Below are 23,792 nucleotides of genomic sequence, written 5' to 3' on the forward strand. Positions count from 1 at the left end.
TGAGCTCCCAGACCAGGGGCCCTTCAGAGATCCCTCTGCAGATAAAAGAGGCCCAGCAAGGTGATGGTTCCCCGGACGATAGAACTTACCACATTTTAAAAGGAATATTCTTAAAACATGATAGCTAGAACACCAAGACTTGTCTTTGTCTTCAAATAAGTGCACTTGCAGACAGGAAATCTCTACAAGAACCAGGGCAGATGTAGACTCTGTCCTGGGTCCCTGGGCTGGCTTCGGAGCCAGAGGGCAGCCCTAGCCCAAGCAGCGTGCCAAAGTTAATAATTGGCCTGGCCGAGTACATGGCAGATCAGGCTGTTTTTGTGTGCCCGTTTTTCTATTTTACGTAAATCACCCCGGACATGTTTGCATCAACCTACCGGTGATGCACCTTTGATCAATAGATTTTAGACAAAAGTGGTTTTTGAGTCCAAAGATCAGGGCTGGGTTGACCTGCAGGGCAGATCCAGGGTGTATAAAAACAGGGGCAAGGCGCGGGCTGATAGAAGAGTAATCACCACCAAGTCCGTCATCGCAGCAAGGGCTCAGCTGAAGGCTGCCCTAGGCGTCTGGAGTGAGGATGCAGCAAGGAATGAATGCCCTTCATGACTTTGGGATCCAGTCAACGCACTACCTCCAGGTGAATTACCAGGACTCTCAGGATTGGTTCATCTTGGTGTCCATGATCGCAGACCTCAGGAACGCCTTCTATGTCCTCTTCCCCATCTGGTTCCATCTCCGTGAAGCTGTGGGCATCAAGCTCCTCTGGGTAGCGGTGATTGGAGACTGGCTCAACCTCGTCTTTAAGTGGTGAGTAAGAGCCAGACAGAGAGGAGATCGGCAAGGGAAGAGGCTGGCATTCTCTCTGGAAATGTCTGTCCATTGGAAGTTGCCTTCTCCGTGCTATTCGGGAAGACACAGGCTACTCCCCTCCCAACTTTGGATCATCTACTTAAAGAGGGAAGACAGAGAAAACCCTGTCCATGAGTTGAAGACACAGGCAAGGCTATTTCATGTGGATGGAAGGCCAGCTGTTCGACTTAGTGAAAAGGCTGACGTATAGGTTATAAGTGAAGAAGTCCAGTTTTATTACTTTGAAGCAGGATAGGTAACATAAAGATAGATGGATGAAAGATGGTGTATGAAAACAGGAAACGTGTTGGTAACTTAAAATCCATGGCATGGATGGGGCGCCTGGGTGGCTCAGAGGGTTAAAGCCTCTGCCTTCGGCTCAGATCATGATCCCAGGGTCCTGGGATCGAGCCCCACATCGAGCTCCCTGCTCAGCAGGGAACCTGCTTCCCCTCCTCTCTCTCTGACTGCCTCTCTTCCTACTTGTGATCTCTGTCAAGTAAATAAATAAAATCTTAAAAAAAAAATCCATTGGATAGAAAAATGAGAAGCAACCCAGAGAACTGGGCTCCAACCCTCGTTCAGCCACCCACCAGCTTTACATCCTGGGCAAATCAAAACCACTCTCTGAGTTTCTGTTTTATAATCTGTAAACTTAGGTTATCTCTGGGACCTTAATAATAATTCTAGTTAACATTTATTGAACTTTTAATAGGTACTAGGCCATGTGCCAAGAGCTTTGCTGTGGGGTTATTGCTACAATATAACAGATGAAGAGACAGAGGCATTGAGATAAGCAACCACAGCTCGATCAACATGGTGGTCAAAGGCAGAGGCAGCATTGAAGCCTAGGCAGGCTGATTTCAGAGGCAAGGTTCTTAAGAACTAGGTTATAGTCAATGCTGATGAAGTGACTCTCTCAGGGGGCAGGTGGTAGTCCTAATTTTAGCATTTGTCAATTTCTCCATCTTTGTATTCCCCTTGGGGCCACTTTCAATCTACTGATGGGTCATGCTTGCAGAAATTCTACATCTTTTACAGTGGTTGGCCAGTACCAGTTGACTCCAGCACATGACTGGTTTGGCCTCTATTTCCACATCTAGAAAATAAAGAGCTTGGGCCAGCTAAGACCTTTACCATCCCTAAATTATCTATGTCTACTCTCAAGTGATTCTGAAGATGCTTCTAAGTCTAATATTCTTTGGCCATAAACAATAAATGTCTTTTAGTATCCAAAAAAATTTGTCATGGCGTTGAGAGGACCAAGGTTTATCAATGTGGTTCTGAAACTTCTGTTGAAAGGTTGAAGAACTAAATGTTGTCTGTAATGCCTCCTATTCAGCAGCATGACCCTAAAAAGTAAACAGGTAAAGGGTTATTTTAAACATCTGATCTCAGTTGAAGAACCATGGATTTTCTCTTGAGTTGGCAGAGGTCAGAGTTAGTGGCTATCTCTGATGTCGGTGAAAAATCACTATTCCAGTCCTGGAAGGGCTGAACCTTGACACCTGTTTCCACAATGAAAAGCATATCTAGTACTTTATCTAGTACTTTTAAAAGGGAAGTGGTTTGGGGCGCCTGGGTGGCTCAGTGGGTTAAGTAAGCCTCTACCTTCGGCTCAGGTCATGATCCCAGGGTCCTGGGATGGAGCCCCGCATCGGGCTCTCTGCTCATCAGGGAGCCTGCTTCCTCCTCTCTCTCTGCCTGCCTCTCTGCCTACTTGTGATCTCTCTCTCTTAAAAAAAAAAAAAATAATAATAATAATAATAAAGGGGAAGTGGTTTGTCTGGGCTGTACCCTCTTCCAAGGCAGAGAGATTACAAAGTAAGGGCCCGAAGCTATCTCTGTCCTTACAGAGAGCAATTCTTATGGCAAGGAGGCCACATCTCCTGAGGGTGACTGTCCCTGGGGCCCAGGCACATTCTCTGATGTCGGAGGAAACCCAAGACTCCCTGAGACCTGACGGAAGAGCATAGGGACCTGGCAGGATTTGCAAGTCCAAGGTGCAAACTGTGGTTCTTTTTTTTTTTTTTTTAAGATTTTATTTATTTATTTATTTGACAGAGATCACAAGTAGGCAGAGAGGCAGGCAGAGAGAGTGGGAAGCAGTCTCCCCGCTGAGCAGAGAGCCCATGCGGAGCTCAATCCCAGGACCCTGAGATCACGACCTGAGCAGAAGGCAGAGGCTTGACTCACTGAGCCACCCAGGCGTCCCGCAAACTGTAGTTCTGTATGTGTCCTTCCGGGACCAATTCTTCCTGGGGTTTAAAAAAAGTCACAGAGCTTCCATTAATATGGATTTTTAGGATCTCGGGTTTATTTCTGTTTGAGTAAATAATTCTTTCGAGTCATTCCAAATTCAAAAGTTATATAAAGGATGTACCAGGAAAAAGTCTCCCTCTCCTACCACTCACCAGCCACCCCAATCCCCTTCTTGGAGGCAGCCAAAGCTAATAGTTTTCTGTTTCGGATCACATGAATCTTCTCACACTACTCCCTTTTCCCCAAGGTGTGGGCTTCAGGCAAAAGGGTTCCTTCAGTAACTCCAGACGCTGTTTCTTCTTTTTCACAGGATTCTGTTTGGACAGCGTCCATACTGGTGGGTCATGGACACAGATTACTACCGCAACACCTCCGTGCCGCTGATAAAGCAGTTTCCAGTCACCTGTGAGACTGGACCAGGTGAGAGTCCCCGCCCCGGTAGAGACAGAAGCTGGGTGGACCTTGCTCACGGTGGCCACCTCTCAGCAGTCAGTGTAGACGAAGCTGTCTTTGAGGGGACGGGAGGAGGACAGCTCCTTCAAGCTTTAGTTGGTCTTCAGTTGGGTACAACTCCATGTTAATTTAATTCAAGGAGGCCCCCTGAAGAGCACATCTCTGCTGATTTAGAAATCTGCCTAATGTTTCCAGAACCTGAATGGCTAGTCCAGAGAGGCAAGGGTATTCTTATAGGCAAAGGGCTCATGAGAGTAATGGCATTGTGGACCTTCGTCCGGGGAGAGAAAGCAGGAGAAGGCTAAGCCCCTGGCTTGTTCTTCCCCAAGGACCAGCCAAGTAGAGGTATCTTCCTGAACTGACTGTCCAATCCCACGCCATGTTTGTGCTTTTTTTTTTTAAGATTTTATTTATTTATTCGACAGACAGAGATCACAAGTAGGCAGAGAGGCAGGCAGAGAGAGTGGGAAGAAGGCTCCCCGCTGAGCAGAGAGCCCCATGCGGGGCTCGATCCCAGAACCCTGAGATCATGACCTGAGCCGAAGGCAGAGTCTTTAACCCACTGAGCCACCCAGGCACCCCATGTTTGTGCTTTACTAGACACAACCAAACAGTTCTTATGCAACCCAATGATAGATTAGATTTCCTTTTTTGGTAGGCAATGGACTATCCAACCGCTTCACTCACCCTTAAGTCTTGGTGCCAGCATCCCTTCCTCAGGGGCCCATCCCTAACTCCCAAACTAGGGCATGGCCCTCAGTTATTTCTTCTCGCAAACCCTTTGCTCACTTCAGAGCATATTCATTCACTTTATTTATTTGTTTATTTATTTACTTTATTTAAATTTTTAAAAATTTCATTTTATTTAAATTTTATTTATTGAGCACCTACACCATGCCAGACATTGTTCTAAGTACTTGGAGTACCTTCAGTGAATAAAAAAGACAAAGATCGCTGTCCTTGTGCAGCTGAAGTTTGAATGGTGTGTGTGTGTGTGTGTGTGTGCACATGCACGCACAATATACACAATCATATTTCATGAGTAAAAGATAAAGGATTTTAGAAGAAGAGGAAGATGAATAGGAGGAGGAGGAGAGGAGGAAGAAGGAGCAAAGGAGGAGGAGGAGGAGAAAAGGAAAGGCAAGGCGTTAATCTCTGGGATGCCCTGGCAAGCAGACTCAGATGTAGACTAGCATGCAAGAGTCCATGTGTTGAATGTGGGAGGAACCCAGTTGGTCAGAGAGAGGGAGCACAAGCAGGGGGAGCGACAGAGGGAGAGGTAGAAGCAGGCTCCCCACTGAGCAGGAGCCCCATGAGGGGCTCAATCCCAGGACCCTGGGATCATGACCTGAGCTGAAATCAGACGCTTAACTAACTGAGCCACCCAGGCACCCCTAGATATTTGTTTGATAAATGACTAAAGGGATGAATGGGTGGATGGCAGGATTGGTGGATGGATGGATGAAAGGTTGGAAATATGGGTGGTGGATGGACAGATAGTTGGATGGATAGATGGATAGAAATATGGGTGGGTGGATGGATGGATGGATAGAGGACAAGCCCTAGCAGTGTCCCAGATGGAGACTTTTTTTTTTTAAGATTTTATTTATTTGACAGAGAGAGACATCGAGAGAGTGAACACAAACAGGGGCAGAGGGAGAGAGAGAGGGAAAAGCAGGTTTCCTACTGAACAGGGAGCCTGATGTGGGGCTCGATCCCAGGACCCTGGGATCATGACCTGAGCCAAAGGCAGACGCATAATGACAGAGGCCCCCAGGAGCCCCTAGGTGGAGACTTTTTACCTTTAGTTCATCCATTCCTCTCTTCCCTACTCTTTAGGGAGTCCCTCTGGTCATGCCATGGGCACAGCGGGTGTATACTACGTGATGGTCACATCCACCCTCGCTATCTTCCGGGGAAAGAAAAAGCCAACCTACAGATTTCGGTAAGAACTCAGCACTGGGGACTGGAGGGTGGAGGGCAGGAGGTGACTGTCTCTGTAAATGGACATACCACTTGCTCTTCCCCACATTCCACACCACTGGCCCACCCCGCCTTGGGCTGGTAGTGAACCGAGTGGTGGCATTTCTGCTGAGGGCAAGCATGAAGGTCACAGGATGTCAGGGCTGGAAGGGACCTACAAGCACAACCCCTCCCTTTACAGATAAGGAAACAAGGCCCAACACAGTAACGGGGACTTCTCAAGTCCAGACAGCGTCCTACTAGCGGGGTTTAAATAAAAACCCACTTCTGTACCAACCAAAGAGTCGCCTTGTCCAGGATGAAAAACAAAGGCACATAAGACATTCCTACTACAGAGTTCTGAGCCCACAGCCACTGTGGAAATGGTTAATTATCACACACACATAAAATAGGGGAGCTTAACGTTCACGTGTGCAAGCGTTCACCACGTGACACGGGCATCTCCGAGCTTTGGAGTACGGGCTTCGAATTTATAAAAATTCCGCGGACAGCGCCTCAGTTGGCCAGGCTCTGGCGTTCCTGCCAGGGCTGTCCTCGCTACGGGATGCGTACCCGGGTGCTGTCTGACCACCTCTCCTCTTGCAGGTGCTTGAACGTCGCTTTGTGGTTGGGATTCTGGGCCGTGCAGCTGAATGTCTGTCTGTCCCGAATCTACCTCGCCGCTCATTTTCCCCACCAGGTTGTTGCCGGAGTCCTGTCAGGTATCAGCTGCTCTGGCTTTCTCCCTTCCCGTCCCTCCTATCCCGTGTCTCCCCAACTGGGACAAAATCCCAGCATGCCAGTTGTGCTCTGGGTGTCATCAATGCTGTTAGCGTTTCAGCGGGCTGAGTGGGTGGGGAAACTCTTCATTTCTACAGGAGTGCCCAGATGTACGCAATTCAAAGTGTTTCAGAAAAGTTGCAATACGTCAAGTTCATTTACTCAATTGAATTAGCTGGAAATTTCCTTTTCATATTCTTTATCTCTTACTGATCTTCAGCTGGAAACTGCCCCCTCGTTCTGTTGTTGGTTTTTTTTTTTTTTAAGATTTTATTTCTTTATTTAGAGAGAGAGTAGGGAAAGGGCAGAGGGAGAGGGGGAAAAAAACCTAAGACAGACTCCGCACTGAGAATGAAGCCAGATATGGGGTTCAGTCTCAGGATCCTGAGATCATGACCTGAGCTGAAATCAAGAGTGGGATGCCTAACTGACTGAGCCACCCAGGCGCCCAGGTCCTTACTTTAGTTTTAAGGGAATCTACCAAATTTAACAAATGAACAGGGTCCTAGAAAAGCTCTTTATTTGGGTAAATCAATTTTCAAACCCACAGTTGGTCTTTCTTATAGGACCAGAGTTTTGAATACAGTTGATAACTGAACAACACAGGGGTTAGGAGCACTGACCCTCTATGTACTCGAAAATCCACATATACCTCTGACTCTCCCAAAACTTACTTATGAATAGTCTAGTGTTAGCTGGAAGCCTTACCGATAACATAAACAGTCAATTAACACATATTTTGTATATTATATGTATTATACCCTGTATTCTTACAATAAAGCAAGCGAGAGAAAGAAAATGTTATTCAGAAAATCATCAGGAGCAGGGGTACCTGAGTGGCTCAGTTAGTTAAGAGTCTGCCTCTGGCTCAGGTCCTGATCTCAGAGTCGTGGGATCGAGCCCCACGTGGGGCTCCCTGCTCAGCGGGGAGTGTGCTTCTCTCTTTGCCCCACTTCCTGCTCATGCTACCTGGCACTCTCTCTCTCACTCTCTCTCAAATAAATAAATAATATCTTAAAAAAAAAAACAGAAAATCAGCAGGAAGAGATAATACATTTACAGGGATCTACTGTAGTCATCAAAAAAAATCTGCGTATAAGTAGACCCACCTAGTTCAAACTCATGTTGTTCAAGGGTCAACTATACTTGTGTTGTCTTAGATCCCATTTATAAGGGGCTGAAAAGACTTAGGTTAAGTGTAAGAAAGACTTTCTTTACATTGTGGGAGGTCCTGGAATATAAGACCTTAAGGACATTGTAAAATCTCCCCCCTGGAGATGGGTGAGAGCAGAACACAGTAGCATTACAAGAAGAGTGTGGAGTCCAAGGGAGATGAGGGTTTCACAACAACCACAGAAGTAAGGCAGCCTACTGGGTGCCCTGTTTGAGAAGGAGCCTGAAAGCCATGTTACATGAAAGACCTGAGAAGGTATAGGTTAGAGATAAGAATAATTGTCTTCACATGCATTTTCTACAGAGGTTCTAGATTTACAACTTCACTCCTACAGAAATAACTGAGACCAACAGATGGGATGGGGGCGGCGGGGACACAAGGCAGATTTTTTGATAATTCATTCAAAGATGAAATGGGCTGCCCAAGTGGGAGTGAGGTCTCTACCCCTGCGGGTATTCAAGTAGAAACATGAGGGCCCCGACAGGAAGCACGAGTGCAGTGAAAGAATGTATGCGACATGCCTCTTCCGTCTTCCCATCCACCTACGTATGGGAATAAAACAGGTGACGCTCTAATCTGGCACCTGAGATTTAATGTCACAATGGCAGGATGGATGGCAGGTCATCCATGGCTCCGAACCCACCCCCCACTGCCCCGATAGCTGAAGGGCTGGAGTCTTCCCTACTTCTCACAGCCATTCTTTCTCCCACGCAGGCATTGCTGTGGCTGAAACTTTCCGCCACATCCAGAGCATCTACAACGCCAGCCTCAAGAAGTACTTCCTCGTCACCTTCTTCCTGTTCGGTTTTGCCATTGGATTTTACCTGCTGCTCAAGGAGCTGGGCGTAGACCTCCTATGGACACTAGAAAAAGCCAAGAGATGGTGCCAGCGGCCGGAATGGGTCCACATTGACACCACACCCTTCGCCAGCCTCCTCAAGAACGTGGGGACCCTCTTCGGCCTGGGGCTGGCTCTCAACTCCAGCATGTACAGGGAGAGCTGCAAGGGCAAGTTCAGCAAATGGTTCCCGTTCCGCCTCTGCTGCATCGTGGCCTCTCTCATCCTCCTGCACCTCTTTGACTCCCTGAAGCCCCCATCCCAAGTGGAGCTGATCTTCTACGTCCTGTCCTTCTGCAAGAGTGCGGCCGTGCCCCTGGCATCTGTCAGCCTCATCCCTTACTGCCTTGCCCGGGTCCTGGGCCAGCCGGACAAGAAGTCTTTGTAAGGGCCTCGGAGCCTACAGAGTTCAAGGTCAACTACTGACCGACCGTGCCAACCTCTGAGGGAGGCTAGGGTCTTCTGCCAGCCCAGAGGCCAGAGGTGCTAGAGTCAGCCCGGGGACCGCTCCCTCCTTTGCAATTCTAATTGTATTGGGTGGGGGGGTTTTTGGAAAGCAAATAAGGCTAGTTGAGAAAGCCTTATCTTTTAGGAGTTGGGTCCTTCTGGATTTTTCCCTGAAGACTTACTTGCTCTTCTTTGAGATAACGTGAAAGCAAGACTTCAAGGTAGGGCCTGCTCGCCACCCAGGCTGGGGATCTCAACTGAGAATTTTCTACCTGTCCCCATCCTTACGCAGAAAAGGGAAAGGAGATAGGAGCAGTGGACTTGACAGAGAAAGAAGGATGATGGGTTAAGGAAGACTTTTTCATATCCTGCACATCTTGTAAATTATGTTACACAATATCTAAATGGCTTTGATTATATTTGAGTCTTTAGGTAAGGCACTCTTAATAATGGGGGGCCAACTTAGAGTATAATTAATGGGTAATTAGTGGGGTAATTCTGCTTCTTATATTTTTCTGTTATATATCCATGGTCTTTGCATTTACTGGGATTCCCGAATGGCTGCAGTAACCTTGATTTGTACGGGGTCAGAGCATTCAGATATAATCAATTTCTCCTCTATCACACTAGATCTCCCTCCTTGTTAGCCCAGCTCTGCTTTCCCTAGAATTTTCCACTGGCTCCACATCCTGTCAGATACAGAGATGCCTAAAAGCAGCTCTGGGGCAGTGCTTGTGTATGGTTTAGTTAAACTCTGAAATCTTGGACAAAAAAGCGAGGAGAGGGCAAGGAGAGGCAAGGAATCCTCTCCCCAGAAGGTCACTCCAATGTTACTTTTGATTCTTACAGGGTAAATATGACTCCTTTCTCTATCCCAAGACAACCAAAAGCACATTCTTAGAGGAAAAGCCAGCTTTCCCTTGCCTGTTCTTAAGTCTCAGCTGATTCGCAGAATATGTCTTAAAAAGAATGTTTAAGCCTATTTATTTGAGAGTCCTTGTTTTTGCTACTAATTATACAGTTCACCATATATTACCATTCACACCAGCCATCCTGGTCATAACATCTTTGAAAAGAAAAATATATATGTGCAGTATTTTATTAAAACAACATTTTATTTAAGAACGAAGTCTTGCTGATTACTGTATTTTAGATGCAATTCGATCTGAAGGTTCTAATTCTGGCTTGGCTAAATTTCTAGCTCTTTTTCTATTTCCCTAAACAAATCATTTAGTCTCCGTGTACCTATATTTTCCCTTTGGAGAAAGAGAGTCTTGGGCTGGCCAGGAATGCCCGTGGAGCTGGGGGGACTACAAAGTGTCCACGGGGTCACAGATAGTGTGGAGGGCATCGAGGCAGGCACAATATCATCGGCCAAGATTGAACATGAGTTACCAGACCCCAGGTCAGCATGAGTGGCTCGAAGGGATCAAGCTGCAACTTAAAGACAAATACACAGGGTCATTAACCAAACTAAGCAATCAGGGAATGTAAGTCACAGCAGCAGAAAAGACCGGGTAGACTCTGGAATCCAGGAAGCCGGTATCAGCAAGGTTTGGGGTTATGGTTAAAGAAAGTCAAAACAGGGGCCCCTGGGGGTGTCTCAGTGGGTTAAAGCCTCTGCCTTCGGCTCAGGTCATGATATCAGGGTCCCCGGATTGAGCCCCACATCGGGCTTTCTGCTTGGCGGGAAGTCTGCTCCCGCCTTCCTTCTCTCTGCCTGCCTCTCTGCCTACTTGTGATCTCTGTCTGTCAAATAAATAAATAAAATCTTAAAAAAAAAAAAAAGTCAAAACAGAGCGAGTATTAGCAACACGGAAACCTCAAGGGAACTCTTGAAGTTTTCTCCCCAAATGATTCATTTCATCCTGGGTGCAGGGGCACCCCCTCCAAAGGCATAGCCCTGGATCTAGGAAGACACCTGCTCACTCCCTTCAGAACTTTGGAACATGTGTCTTCTGGAAAGTTGAGTCTTCCTTCTGGATTTGGGTTCTTCAGGGGGCATGTGGCCCCTCGGAGACTCTACTGGCCTTCCAGAGGGAGAAGGGAAATGGTCTTGTTCTGTCTAAACTGAGCCCCATTGCTCCGGCCTGACCCCTGTCCTTGATGATTAATTTGTTCTCAGGGACCAGGTCCAGGTTCCTCGCAATAAGACTCTGGCAGAAAGTGAGTAGTTCCCCTGCCCTTGGCAGTTGGTAAGGTCGATGGGGACACAGAATAAATCAAATTTACTGAGTACTTCTTCTATGCCAAGCTCTGTTCTCTGCATTTGATTTATTCATACAACTAATTCACTTAATTCTCCCAAGGTGGGGGCTGTAATTTATCCATAGACATTACATATGAATAAGAACAGAGGAGATAGGTATCTTGCCCAGAATGGTGAAGCCAGTTTAAGAACCAAGCAGCCTGGGGCACCTGGCTGGCTCAGTGGGTTAAAGCCTCTGCCTTTGGCTCGGGTCGTGATCCCAGAGTCCTGGGATCGAGCCCCGCATTGGACTCTCTGCTTAGCGGGGAGCCTGCTTCCTCCTCTCTCTCTCTGCCTGCCTCTCTGCCTACTTGTGGTCTCTGTCTGTCAAATAAATAAATAAAATCTTAAAAAAAAAAAAAAAAAAAGAACCAAGCAGCCTGATTCCAGAGTCCACATGCCCCCACCCGTAGCCCCTCCCGGGGATGGATGCCAGTAATCCTGGCGGCTCTTTCCAGGTGGCTCGGCCCGGTAGAGCATGCAACTCGGATCTCAGCATCCTTAGTTCAAGCCCCACATTGGGTGTAGAGCGCGTTAAAATTAAAAAATTAAAAAAAAACAAAACAAAACAAAACAAAACACTGGCGGCTGTTTCAAACCATCCTTCAGATGCCAGATACAACTTTAAATTCAGCCCAGAGAGAATTTGTTTTCTTGCAGCTGAAGGAATTATTAAACTTTGAGTGATCCTCCCAGGGAGCTGGTCTTAGTTTCTAAGTAGGAAGACACCATATTTCAAAGGCAGTTTTACAAAATAACTATTAGAACAGGGATAACCATATTAGTTTAACTTGAGCTCTTTCTTTCTTTAAAAAAAAAAGAGTTTAAAAGTCACGCTCAGAGTATCTGGGTCAGAGAGGAAGTAACTTAGTTTCTACAGTGAAGGTAAAATGAGAAGACAGAATTACCACAAAGAACTGTGGGTACTGGGGCATCTGGGTGGCTCAGTCAGTTAAGCATCTGCCTTTGGCTCAGGTCATGATCCCAGGGTGCTAGGATCGAGTCCTGTGTTGGGATCCTTGCTCAGCAGGGAGCCTGCTTCTCCCTCTGCCTGCTGCTCCCTCACAGACAGACTATAGGCTGAGGGGTTTTGTTTTTAACAGTATTTATAATCGGTTTTAAAAAGGTATGACAACTTTATTGAGATATAATTCACATATCATACAATTCACCCATTTTTTCTTTAAGATTTTCCTTATTTGACACAGAGAGAGAGCGAGCATAAGCAGGAGTGGCAGAGGGAGAGGGAGAAGCAGGCTCCCCACTGAGCAGGGAATTATACAATAGGTGACCTTTTGTGTCTGCTTCTTTCCCTTAGCATGATGTCTTCAAGGTTCATTGGTGTTTTAATAACATATATTAGTACTACATTCCTTTTTATGGCCAGATAATACTCCACTGTACGGATATACTAAATGTTATTTATGATATCTGGGTTGCCTCCACACTTTGGCTATTATGAATAATACTGCTATGAATGCTTGTGTACAAATTTTTGCACGGATGCATGATTTCCTTTCTCTTGGGTATGGACATAGGAGTGGGCCTACTGTATCATATGGTTACTCTGTGTTTGACCCTTCAAGGAAATGCCAGACTGTTTTCCCAAAGGTTTAGCAAGGACGAGTTTTAGAGTGTTTTTCGTTCTGCCATCTCTTTCGACTGCCTAGAAGCATACCCTGTCCGATAGCTTTGTCTAATTCCTTACCTTGGAAGAGATTCGCAGCAGGATGGAAGAGGGGCTCAGGTTTCACAGGATGAACTGTCAGTGAGCTCCTGCTACTTTCATAAAGCCATGGCTTTACTCCATTGTTCCAAAGTGCATTCCAAGAGCACTTCATTGAAGCATGTCTGGATATTTGAAGTTCTAGCCCTATTCAACTGACTGGCTGTAACCTGTCAAAATTTGTTGACCTGTTTTCTGAACAGCATTCCTTTAGCTGCTGAATTATTAATATGTATTGATTTCATTCCATAGTAATTGCCAAACTAGGACCGATGCATTTAAGGCTGGGATGTGTTAAATAAAATAGAACAACATCACTTGTACCCAAGGGTTCTTTAAGAGCCTCTTGAGAAAGGAAAACACACCGGCCAAATAGCCTTCAGATGATGTTGTTAAGAAAAGAATGTACTTGGGGCGCCTGGGTGGCTCAGTGGGTTAAGCCTCTGCCTTCGGTTTGGGTCATGATCCCAGGGTCCTGGGATCAAGTCTCCCATCGGGAGTCCCTGCTCAGCGGGAAGCCTGCTTCTCCCTCTCCCACTCCTCCTGCTTGTGTTCCCTCTCTCGCTGTGTCTCTCTCTGTCAAATATATAAAATCTTAAAAAAAAAAAAGAAAGAAAAGAATGGACTAGAAATGGAACGAAGCAGCAACCGACAAAGTCGCTTCCATTAGAGAACCAAGAACCTAATTAATCTGGAAGAGAAACTAGCAATTGTCTAGTTCAATGATGGGTGACCCAAAACCCAAAATCTAACTGCAGAATGAAGATTAAAAAGCTGCCTCTGGAACAAACAAACAAAAAAAAAAACAGAAACCCATAAATATAGAGAACAAACTGGTGGTTGGCAGAGGGGTGAGGGGTGGAGGGATGGGTAAAATGGGTGAAGGGGAGTAAGAGACACAGGCTTCCAGTTACGGACTCTTAAGTCCCTGGGATGAAAGGTACAGCACAGTGAATACAGTCCATGGTGTTACAATAGTGTTTTATGGACACAGACAGTGGCTACACGTGCAGTAACCAGAGCACCGATGTATAGAGATACTGAATCACTATGTGTACACCTGGAACTCATGCGACATTGTGTCTCAGCTATTCTGCAATAAAAAATAATAAAGAAAGAAAAATAAAAAGCTGCCTTGGGGTCGCTGCTTCATCATAAAAAAGAAAAAAGCCTATAAATATTTTTATTTTTTCTGAACTGGCCCTTATTTAAAAAAAAAAAAAAAAGCTGCTCACTCTTAGTCCCATTCAAAAATTTATTTCACAGATACAGAAATTAAGGCCTGGAGAAGTAAAAGAGCTCATCTAAGTTATATAAGTAACCTGTCCTCAGGTCTCCTGGTTCTTAGCGGAGAGCAGCCTCTCCTTTGCCTGTCTCCTGTGTGTTAACACGCAGCTGTTGAAACAGAAGTGAACACAGAGCCAGTGTATCTGAACCAGAACCAGGGTTGTTAACCCCATGAGAGCCGCAGCTACAAGAACCATGTTCAAAGGTTGTTTTTAAAGTTTTTTTTTAAAGATTTTATTTATTTAAGAGAGTGAGCAAGAGAGAGAGAGAGAATGAGCAGGGGCGAGAGGCAGAGGAACACGGAGAAACAGACTCCCCACTGAGCAAGGACCCCCCCCTCCCCCGCCCCCACCAATGCTGGTCTTGATGCCAGGACCTGAGATAGCCACCTAAGCCCCCCAGGAGTCCATCAAGGTGGCCTGTTCTTAATTATGTTATGTGCTCCTCTCTGCCTTTGCTCTCAACAATCTTTCCAGGGCAGAAGTGTAATTAAAACAAGAAGCAGGGGCGCCTGGGTGGCTCAGTGGGTTAAGCCTCTGCCCTCGGCTCAGGTCATCATCTCAGGGTCCTGGGATCGAGACCCGAGTCAGGCTCTCTACTCAGTGGGGAGCCTGCTTCCCCCTCTCTCTCTGCCTACTTGTGATCTCTGTCTGTCAAGTAAATAAAATCTTAAAAAAAAAAAAAAACAAAAACGAGAAGCAACTTGGTGTTTTTATGGAGTTTTAATTTTTTGGTGGGTTTTTTGGGGGGAGGGATGTTGTTTTTTAAGCAGGAAGGTGGTTTTCCAGGAAGCACATCTTCAATATTTCTGTTTCTTCTCGATCTCACCTTCTGCTTTTCACATTGAACAGTCATTTCCTTCAGGTCAGCTAGTTCAAGTCCACAAGCTGCTCGGACTCCCCTCATTTCCTCCAACGAGGAACTGGGAATCCAAGTGATGTGTCAGCTGTGTTACTTTCTACCTAGAGGCCAAAGGAAGAAAACTGAATTCCTTCTCCTCCACGGTGAACGGTTCGGACTCCTTGACCAGGGCACACCGCCAGAGGCCCATCTTTTCTCCTCCGTCTCCTCCTAACCTCCTCTGACCTCAGCCGGTCGGCCATGCTGCCCTTAACCCCTGCTTGATCCTTCCTCCTGATGAACGCAAATGAGCCTTTTGAGAGAGAGGTAATTTGGCAGAATTGATTTGATAGCCCCAGTGACATAAATCAATTTCCTTTATTTTGGTTATGTCTTTAGATGACCAGGATCCTCCTTCCGGGTCTATTTCCCACCGGCTCCCCACCCCTCCCAGACAATGACTGCAAGGGAATGGCGGGAACAGCATCTCTCCCTACAGAGTGCTGTGAAACCACAAGGACACCCTGAGCCAGACCTCCAAAGGGTTCCTTTGTTTTGAGAGCTTAGGGTGAGGCTGTCTTGCTCCTGACAGGTATCAGAGTTGATTCAGACAAAGCTGAATCAAGCAGCCCATCTGATCTGCCTCTCCAAGCTTTGCCAGCAGGCTCACTAGGCACGGTGGTCACCAAAGTGTTCTCTCCAGAACGATGCCCTCTCTCGTTTTCTACATGGTATGCATCTAAGAACTTCCACAGGGCAAATGACCCCACATATAATAACTGTCAGACCGGTGAGTTAATTTGTCAAATTGGGGGATGGCTGAACTCAACCCATGTTAAGAAACAAAACAAAAACACCTGGAGAGGATTTTGCCCACCTTGGACTCTTTCATCTGATTTCCAATTAGTTACAATTAGTTACAAAACTAATTAGGGAGTTCTGTAAGACTCCATCTCTGAGGAAAAGGAATCAGGGAAATAATTTGATGAAAGACAAGAAAGTGCTGGAGAAGAGTTCAATGAGGGGAAGAGCTGCCCTCAATTTTTATTTGGGGCTGAGCCTCCTGGAAAGCTAGGGGCAGAGAAGCTGAAGTTGCAATGTTTCATTGTCTTCATTGAGAGGGGATAATCTCACACTATTACCCCAGTACCATTATTTCCACACAAAATATCTAACAAACTGAAGGTTCTCAACCAGGAGTGATTTTGCCTCCCAGATGATGCTTGGCCATGTCTGGAAACATTTTTTGGTTCTCATAACTGGAGATGTTGCTAGTCGTATCAAGTAGGTAGAGCCCAGGCAGGTGGCTAATCATTCTAGAAGGCACAGCACCCCACCCCACCCCCACCCCTCAACAAAGAATTATCCTCTCTAAACATTCATAGTGCCAGCACTGAGAATCCCCATAACAAACCCAAGAGAAAGGAGAATCCGTCACAGCTTGCCTGGAAGAATTTTCTCCAATGAATGTTTTTCAACCCAGCGCCAGAACACTGCTTTGCAAAGGGGTCCTTCTGTGCCCAGCAGCCCCTCCTCCAGTCCTGTCGCAAGTGGGAGATTTATCGTGCTAAATTCTAACATCTTTTCCCCCAAAAAAGTCTGACTTGTTAAAGTAACTGGAGTCCTCGCATCTGGGGGCCTGTAAATAAAACCAGTCTTGCCTCCAGGCTTTTTGTAGAGACCTGGAAGCTGAACGTGTTTTGGGTATCCACAAATGTGGCCATCATTAAATACAGGATAAAGGCATGGATGGATTGAGAGTTTCAGCTAAAGAGTTAGGGTGCGGAGAGCTAGGTCTCACCGGGAGCCACTGAGTATGAGTTTGGTAGACAAATTACGCTCCCCCAGAAAGGCTCTGGATGTATTTAACATTGTTGTTAAATCACCAGGGAGAGCAATGAGTAAAACAAAACACATTCTTACATGGACAAACAAAGAACGGAGTTATGACACACTGCATAATACTGGGCTTAATTCTTCCGAGCTTGGGCTCGATTTATTTAAAGAAAGCAGAAGAGATACATACTTCTTTGGTATCTCATTGCTACAAAAGTCAGGGTCCATTACTATTGGTACAAACTCCTGTTTTAATTTTTGTTAATTGCTAATGAAAAACATTCTAATTGGATTGTGTCTCACTGCCCATATTAAGGTTAAGAAAGGAAAAATATCAATACCAGGTCAAATAGCCTTCTTCTGGTGATGTTAAGAATCTACTAGAAGGGGCACCTGGGTGGCTCAGTTTGTTAAGCCTCTGCTTCTTGGTTTCGGCTTAGATCATGATCTCAGAGCCCTGGGATGGAGCCCAGGTCGGGCTCCGCATTGGGCATGGAATCTGCTTGTCCCTCTCCCTTTCCCTCTGCCCCTCCCCCTGTACCTCTCTCTCTCTAAAATAAATAAAATCTTTAAAAAGGACTCCACTAGAAAAATTGATTATATTTTAGATTTTTTTTTAAATTTATTTATTTGACAGACAGAGATCACAAGTCAGCGGAGAGGCAGGCAGAGAGGCAGGGAAGCAGATACCCTGCTGAGCAGAAAGCCTGATGCGGGGCTTGATCCTAGGACCCTGGGATCATGACCTGAGCCAAAGACAGAGGCTTTAACCCACTGAACCACCCAGGCACCCCGAAAAACTGATTTTAAATGATATGTAAACTTTAACTAATAATAGTCTATTCCAGTGAACATGTTTCCTTGCTTTCCAGTTGTTAAATATTAACTCCTATCCAAGATAAATTATTAAAAAAAAAACAACCCTGAACTTGCCACAAATACTTATCCATTTCCTTCCTGTTTTGTACAGTTCCTTGATTTAATGTCCTCTTAGGGTTTTGCTTTAAGATTTTATTTATTTATTTGAGAGAGAGAGAGAGAGAGCAGGGAGAGAGGCAGGAGGGACAAGCAGACTGTGCTGAGCACAGAGCCTGTCGAGGGGCTCAATCCCAGGACCCTGAGATCATGACTTGAAGGGAAATCCGAGGTTTCCCTGAGTGAGCCACTCATGCGCCCCTCTTCTTAGCCTCCTGATATGACTGCCCCATGCCTGATTATGAACTCTTCCCAGTTTTGAAAAAAAAGAAGTGCCAGTCTGCTATCAGCCTGACTCTGTAACAGGAACTGGAGAATTGGTGTTACTCTTTTGTGGATGTTCCATTGGCAGCTCCGATTTATTCTGGCTTCTGAAATCCAATTTCCTCCTCTCTCTTCCTGAAAAACATAGGTCCCTGCCACTTGGCTGCTTATGGGTGAGCCCTCCACAAGTTCTGAGGACTGATTTGCCAGGGGACAATGGACAGACTCCAAACAGGTTTTTGTATCCAGCACATCTCCTTCACACCAGCCACTCTCCACTCCTTCCCAGATGTCTCCAGATTGTGGAGCAGAGTTCTGATGCCAGAGTTCACATTTTTCCATGCCTTGGCACATACCTATGAAGATTGCCTGCTGCAAAACAACACTGATTGCTTGATTTATATTACAACTCTCTCCTTTACATGCTCAAATAACTGTTTCAGACTCCAAAGGGTCAGACCCCAGAATGTCCTGCAATTGATACTGTAATTCACACGCAACTTTACAGAAGAGTTACCAGACTCACCTCTAAACTACATCTTTCCTTCCTCAAAACTCACTTCCAGACTTTTTTGTGCAACAGAGCATTTTACAGAGTTGTAAACTTTCCATGTGGTGTTCTTTGTCACTTAAAATAATTAAATCCACACATTCCCTAGAGCCAGCAAAGGCTGCATTCCTGTTTTTAAAATCGGTCACTGGTGTTTCCTTATGTCACTATACCATAGTTTGCCGAACCATTTCCTTATTTGGCATTTCGATTGTTTGGATTATAAATAGCAACGCATGGACATCTTTGCACAAATTACATTTTTTCCCTTTTGGGTTATTTCCTTGGGGTATTCCCAAAACTGGTATTACTGGGTCAAAGGTTTGAGAAGTTGCATAGCTCTTGTTACCCACTGCCAGAATATTCTTGAGACAGACTGCGGTATATCTGAGCACTTGAAATGTTTAACCGGGTTTCCCACGATATACAATAAGAGTAGGTTGAATTTAACTTCTCATAGCCTTCAGTGAGGGAAGGAGTTACAAAATTTCAAAACCAAACAAAAGCAAAGACAGCAGCAATCTTGCTGGAGCCAGAGAGGATCTCTCTTAGGTTAACTTGGTAAAATGTCCACCACAAGGGCTCAGTAAAATATCTGTGTTCCCGGCAGGACAGAAAACAACACCAAAGCTTCTGCGAAGTACCGTCAGCTCACAGCTGAGGCCGAGTGGTTTCAGGGAGAATTTAAAGCCGGCACTTGGTGAGCAGGGTGGGGAGAGAGGTAGAAAATAAAAAGAAGGGGCGTCCCGGTGGCTCAGTCGGTGAAGCATCTGACTCTTGATTTTGGCTCAGGTCAGGGTCTCAGGGTCGTGAAATCGAGCCCCGAGTGGGGTTCCGGGCTCAGCGGGGAGTCTGCTTAGGTTCTCTCCCTCTCTTTCTGCTCCCCATTCATGCTCGCTCTCTCTCTCTTTCTCTCTTCCTCAAAAAAGAAAAGAAAAAGAAGGGACGCGCTCTGCTGTCATGGCTGTCTCTGTGGTGACGGCATCAGCAGCACAGAAAAAAATAAGCTGGTTCTGATTCAGATTATTTACACCCTGAAAGTAACATCCAAGAACTGTGATGCTTGAGGACCTTGGGAACCTCAGTTTAAGAATCAAAACCAAACCAAAACAAAAATAACCCACTGAGTCATCCTTGCCATCTGATTCCTCAGGCTAATAATAGTGATGATGACGGTGGCAATGAACACACACCAAGTACAACGTGTCCGTCACTTTTCTAAGGGCTTTACCCACATCAGCCATTTTATCCCCTCAACTTCCATTCTTACGCCCACTTTGCAGATGAGAAAACAGAATCGGAAAGCTAAGAAGCTTCGCGGAAGCCATGGAGCTGGTAAATGTCAGAGTCAGACTCGAACCCAGACAGCCGACCACCATGCCTTGTGCTCTGACCACGACACCGTACCGGCAAGAGCACAAGGGCTCAGGGATGGTTCAATGATGCACTAGAATATCCGATTGTGGGCTCTCTTCTAAGTATTTCAAATTATTTCTGTTTCTTGTCTACTCATCTAAACTGAAACAATGTTACTCAAACATGTTTTCTTCAAATTTAAATTGTATGTGTCTCTCAGGCGCCTGGGTGGCTCAGTGGGTTAAAGCCTCTGCCTTTGGCTCAGGTCATGGTTGGTCCCAGGGTCCTGGGATCGAGCACCGAGTTGGGCTCTCTGCTCAGTAGGGAGCCTGCTTCCTCCTCTCTCTCTGCCTGCCTCTCTGCCTACTTGCGATCTCTGTCAAATAAATAAATAAAATCTTTAAAAAAATGTGTCTCTTGTGTTTTATATATATATATGTATATATATATACACACACACACATACATACACACATACACACACATATGGATATATAGGATATATATATATTCTATATATATATATGATTTAAAGATCAAATATGATTTTTTTTAAAGATTTTATTTATTTATTTGACAGAGAGAGATCACAAGTAGACAGAGAGGCAGGCAGAGAGAGAGAGAGAGGGAAGCAGGCTCCCCGCTGAGCAGAGAGCCCGATGCGGGACTCGATCCCAGGACCCTGAGATCATGACCTGAGCCGAAGGCAGCAGCTTAACCCACTGAGCCACCCAGGCGCCCTCAAATATGATTTTTAAATGCCTAAGAAGGACTGAATGGAAATACACCAAAAATATCAATATCGACTATCTCTAGGTGGTGGAATCCTGGGTATTTTTTCCTTCTTTCTACATTTCTATTTCTCTTTAATTGTTCTCTTTTTCTTTTTTAAATATGTTATTTGTTCGTTTGAGAGAGAGAGCATGAGTGGAGGGGAGAGGCAGAGGGAGAGAAAGAGGCAGGCTCCCTGATGAGCAGGGAGCCCAATGAGGGACTTGATCCCAGGACCATGGCATCATGCTTGACCATCCGAGCCACTTGGGTGCCCCCTCTTAATTGTTCTAAGCATGTGTTACCTTTTTCCTTACTCTGTATTTTGAAAAAACTTCAAATAAAAAAAGGAAGTGCAATGAACCTTTATAGAGCCTTCCTCTGAATCACCAACTATTCACATTTTTCCATATTTGCCTTATGTCTCACTATATATATATAGTACATGTACTATACGTGTACTATACACTGTATACTATAAGGTACATTTTTTTTAAAGACTTATTCATTTATTTGGGGCGCCTGGGTGGCTCAGTGGGTTAAGCCTCAGGGTCCTGGGATCGAACCCTGCACCAGGCTCTCTGCTTGGCAGGGAGCCTGCTCCCCCTCCTCCCCGCCTGCCTCTCTGCCTACTTGTGATCTCTTTATCTGTGTCAAATAAATAAATAAATTTTTTTTTAAATATTTATTTATTTATTTATTTGACAGAGAGACACAGCAAGAGAAGGAACACAAGCAGGGGGAGTGGCAGAGGGAGAAGCAGGCTCTCCGCTGAGCAGGGAGCCTGATGTAGGGCTCGATCCCAGGAACCTGGGATCATGACCTGAGGCGAAGGCAGACGCTTAACAACCGAGCCACCCAGGCATGCCCTACATACATATTTTGGATCAGTCATTTAAGGATAATTTGCCAACATCACAATGCTTCATGTGTTTCCTAAGAACATGGACCTTCTCTTACATAACAGTAATGTGTTATTTTCTTTAATCCCAAAGAACCTCAGCTTAAGAAAAACAAATAACTAGGGGCACCTGGGTGGTGCCGTCGGGTGAGTATCCAGCTCTTGATTTGGGCTCAGGTCATGATCTCAGGGTTGAAGGATTGAGCCCCGCATCAGGCTTCACACTGAGTGTGGGGCCTGCTTGGGATTCTTGACCCGACTGCACACCCGCTCTCTTTCTCTAAACAATATAAATAAACAAAAATTTTTTAAAAAGAAAAACAAATAATTAACAATAAACTAAAGATTTTCTGTTTTGTTACCATGCACTGCAGGTTAAATGGCCTTTCCTTGCTCACTGAAGCCCATTTGCCCTGATTAATCCTTGTCCACCTGCCCAGCTGTACCCCCATCTCTGCTGGGGAACTTTCCAGAACACTCTTGACTCCTTGACATCACTGAACCTCAGTTTCCTGTCAACTTTTCAAGAGCCTTGGTACCAATCTATGCGCTTCCTTCCTTCTCTGAAGGCCAACAGGTTGCTCATTTAATTCACGTAACACTCAGATTAGTTTAAAATTAATATCATTATTTTATTACTATAATGGAAATTTTAAAATCCTAAAGGTTTTTAATTATTTTTTCATAAAATGTCTTATAATTATAACCTAGGTAGACAGGGTCCCTCTTTCAATTTAATGATTTGCCAGCTAAATAATTTATTCATTTAGCTCGTATTTATTGAGCATCTACTATACCTTAGGCATTGTTGGAGTTAAAGTAGCTAGCACTTTTGAGCAATTAACATCTCCCAGGTACTTCACCTGGGACACCTGAGTAAATCCTCACAACTATCACCATTCTCATTTTCCAGATGGGTAAACAGAGAAGTTAAGTTATTTGCCCAAGGTTGCACAGCTAGGTAGAATTCTGAGGCAGGCGATCTGCCTCTGTCTGGAACCCATGCTCACAGGCACCAGGTGATACTGCTGGGAGTGCCCCAGGGGAGGCCCATCTGTGGGGCCAGCAAAAACACCAGCACTTGTGAGATAGTGGGGATGCTTGCCTTAGATGGGGTTGGTTGTGGTCGAGGAAGAAACCCAAAAGGCAGGTCTGTTCCCCCTGCTTCTGGGCGTGAGCAGATAAAAACAGATAACAGTGAGAAAAGTATGCTTCTGTGCGGGTAATTATTTCCATAAACACTGACAATGGAGTCTTGGCCTTACTTAACTGGGCTTCCAGGATATTCTTGGTGTTTCTGCTCCCTCTAGCCACTCCTCCCGTCTCCTCTGCCAGCTTGCTCGTCCTCCTTCACCCTGGCTTTCCCTTTCTCCAGGACTCAGGCTGTGGCTCAAGCCTCATTTCCCTCCCAACCCATCCAAGTTTAAAACTACTGTCTGCGCTGTGTATCTTCTGTTTGGCCCTTTTGGCTCCTGCTCGGGGCTGGATGGAATGCATCAGGCTCCTTTCCCTGGGCTTGCATTGGAGTTTTGCAGAGGAGAACTACAAACAAGGGACAAGACGGGGAAAGAGTCCGGGATATTTATTCCTACAGGGTCACTGAGCTGTGACAGCGGATGCCGTTTTAATTGGTTTCCAGCAACCCTACCTACACTTTTATTAACAACATCCTTCTGACACTCTCCACAAAGTATCCAGCTGGGGCATGCCCTCTGCTTCCCACAGGGTCCTCTGCCTAACCCCCAGGGACTGTCATGTCAATTGCCCCCATCCCAACCAACATCTACTGTTTTCTAGCACTGTGCATTCAACTACTCATTTCACTTAGAGAGGTGGGATTCTCTGGATTTCTCCCAGGTGCCTCAAATGCAAGAAATACAAGCCCAGCGTGGTATAATAATATATATGGTCTTTGTCCCCTGTTTCTGGCACAGAGCTCCTAAAACCCTTGGAATTTCTAGGCGATAAGAGTGATAAAACTGTCTTGATGTTCATAAGACATTGAACCACACCTGAGTTCATGTTAATGAGGTGACTTCTGGAAAGCACCTAAGGGGAGCCTGCTGGGGGAACCAGCCATGTGATTATCATGAGTTGGAACTTACCATCCTCCTGCTGTGACCTTGGGGGGTAAGTGGGGGGCAGGGACTGGAGGTTGAATCAGTCGCCAATGGCCAATGATTTCACAAATCATGCCTATGTGATGAATTCTCCATAAAACCCCAAAGGGACAGGGTTCAGGGACCCCCTCGGCTGGCGAACACGTGGAGATG

At 45.6% G+C, this 23,792-nt stretch overlaps 1 protein-coding gene across 2 annotated transcripts; it reads left to right on the forward strand.

Annotated features, from left to right (window-relative positions):
• The first annotated feature begins 517 nt into the window (after positions 1 to 517).
• On the forward strand, positions 518 to 9,665 carry LOC111151665 (glucose-6-phosphatase catalytic subunit). 2 transcript variants are annotated; one of them, XM_022509796.1, is made up of 5 exons: positions 518 to 807; positions 3,422 to 3,531; positions 5,404 to 5,509; positions 6,133 to 6,248; positions 8,195 to 9,665. In XM_022509796.1, the coding sequence occupies exons 1-5, from the start codon at positions 578 to 580 to the stop codon at positions 8,704 to 8,706; spliced, it is 1,074 nt and encodes a 357-aa protein (XP_022365504.1). In that variant the 5' UTR covers positions 518 to 577; the 3' UTR covers positions 8,707 to 9,665. The 2 variants fall into 2 exon arrangements, with proteins under 2 accessions (XP_022365504.1, XP_022365505.1); XM_022509797.1 differs by having other exon boundaries at positions 578 to 807; positions 3,422 to 3,537; positions 5,487 to 5,509; positions 8,195 to 8,353.
• Positions 9,666 to 23,792: the final 14,127 nt, after the last annotated feature.

Source organism: Enhydra lutris, unplaced genomic scaffold (assembly GCF_002288905.1).
Source record: "Enhydra lutris kenyoni isolate GAN:26980312 unplaced genomic scaffold, ASM228890v2 scaffoldscaffold26, whole genome shotgun sequence".
In the NCBI taxonomy this organism is placed as follows: Eukaryota; Metazoa; Chordata; class Mammalia; order Carnivora; family Mustelidae; genus Enhydra; species Enhydra lutris.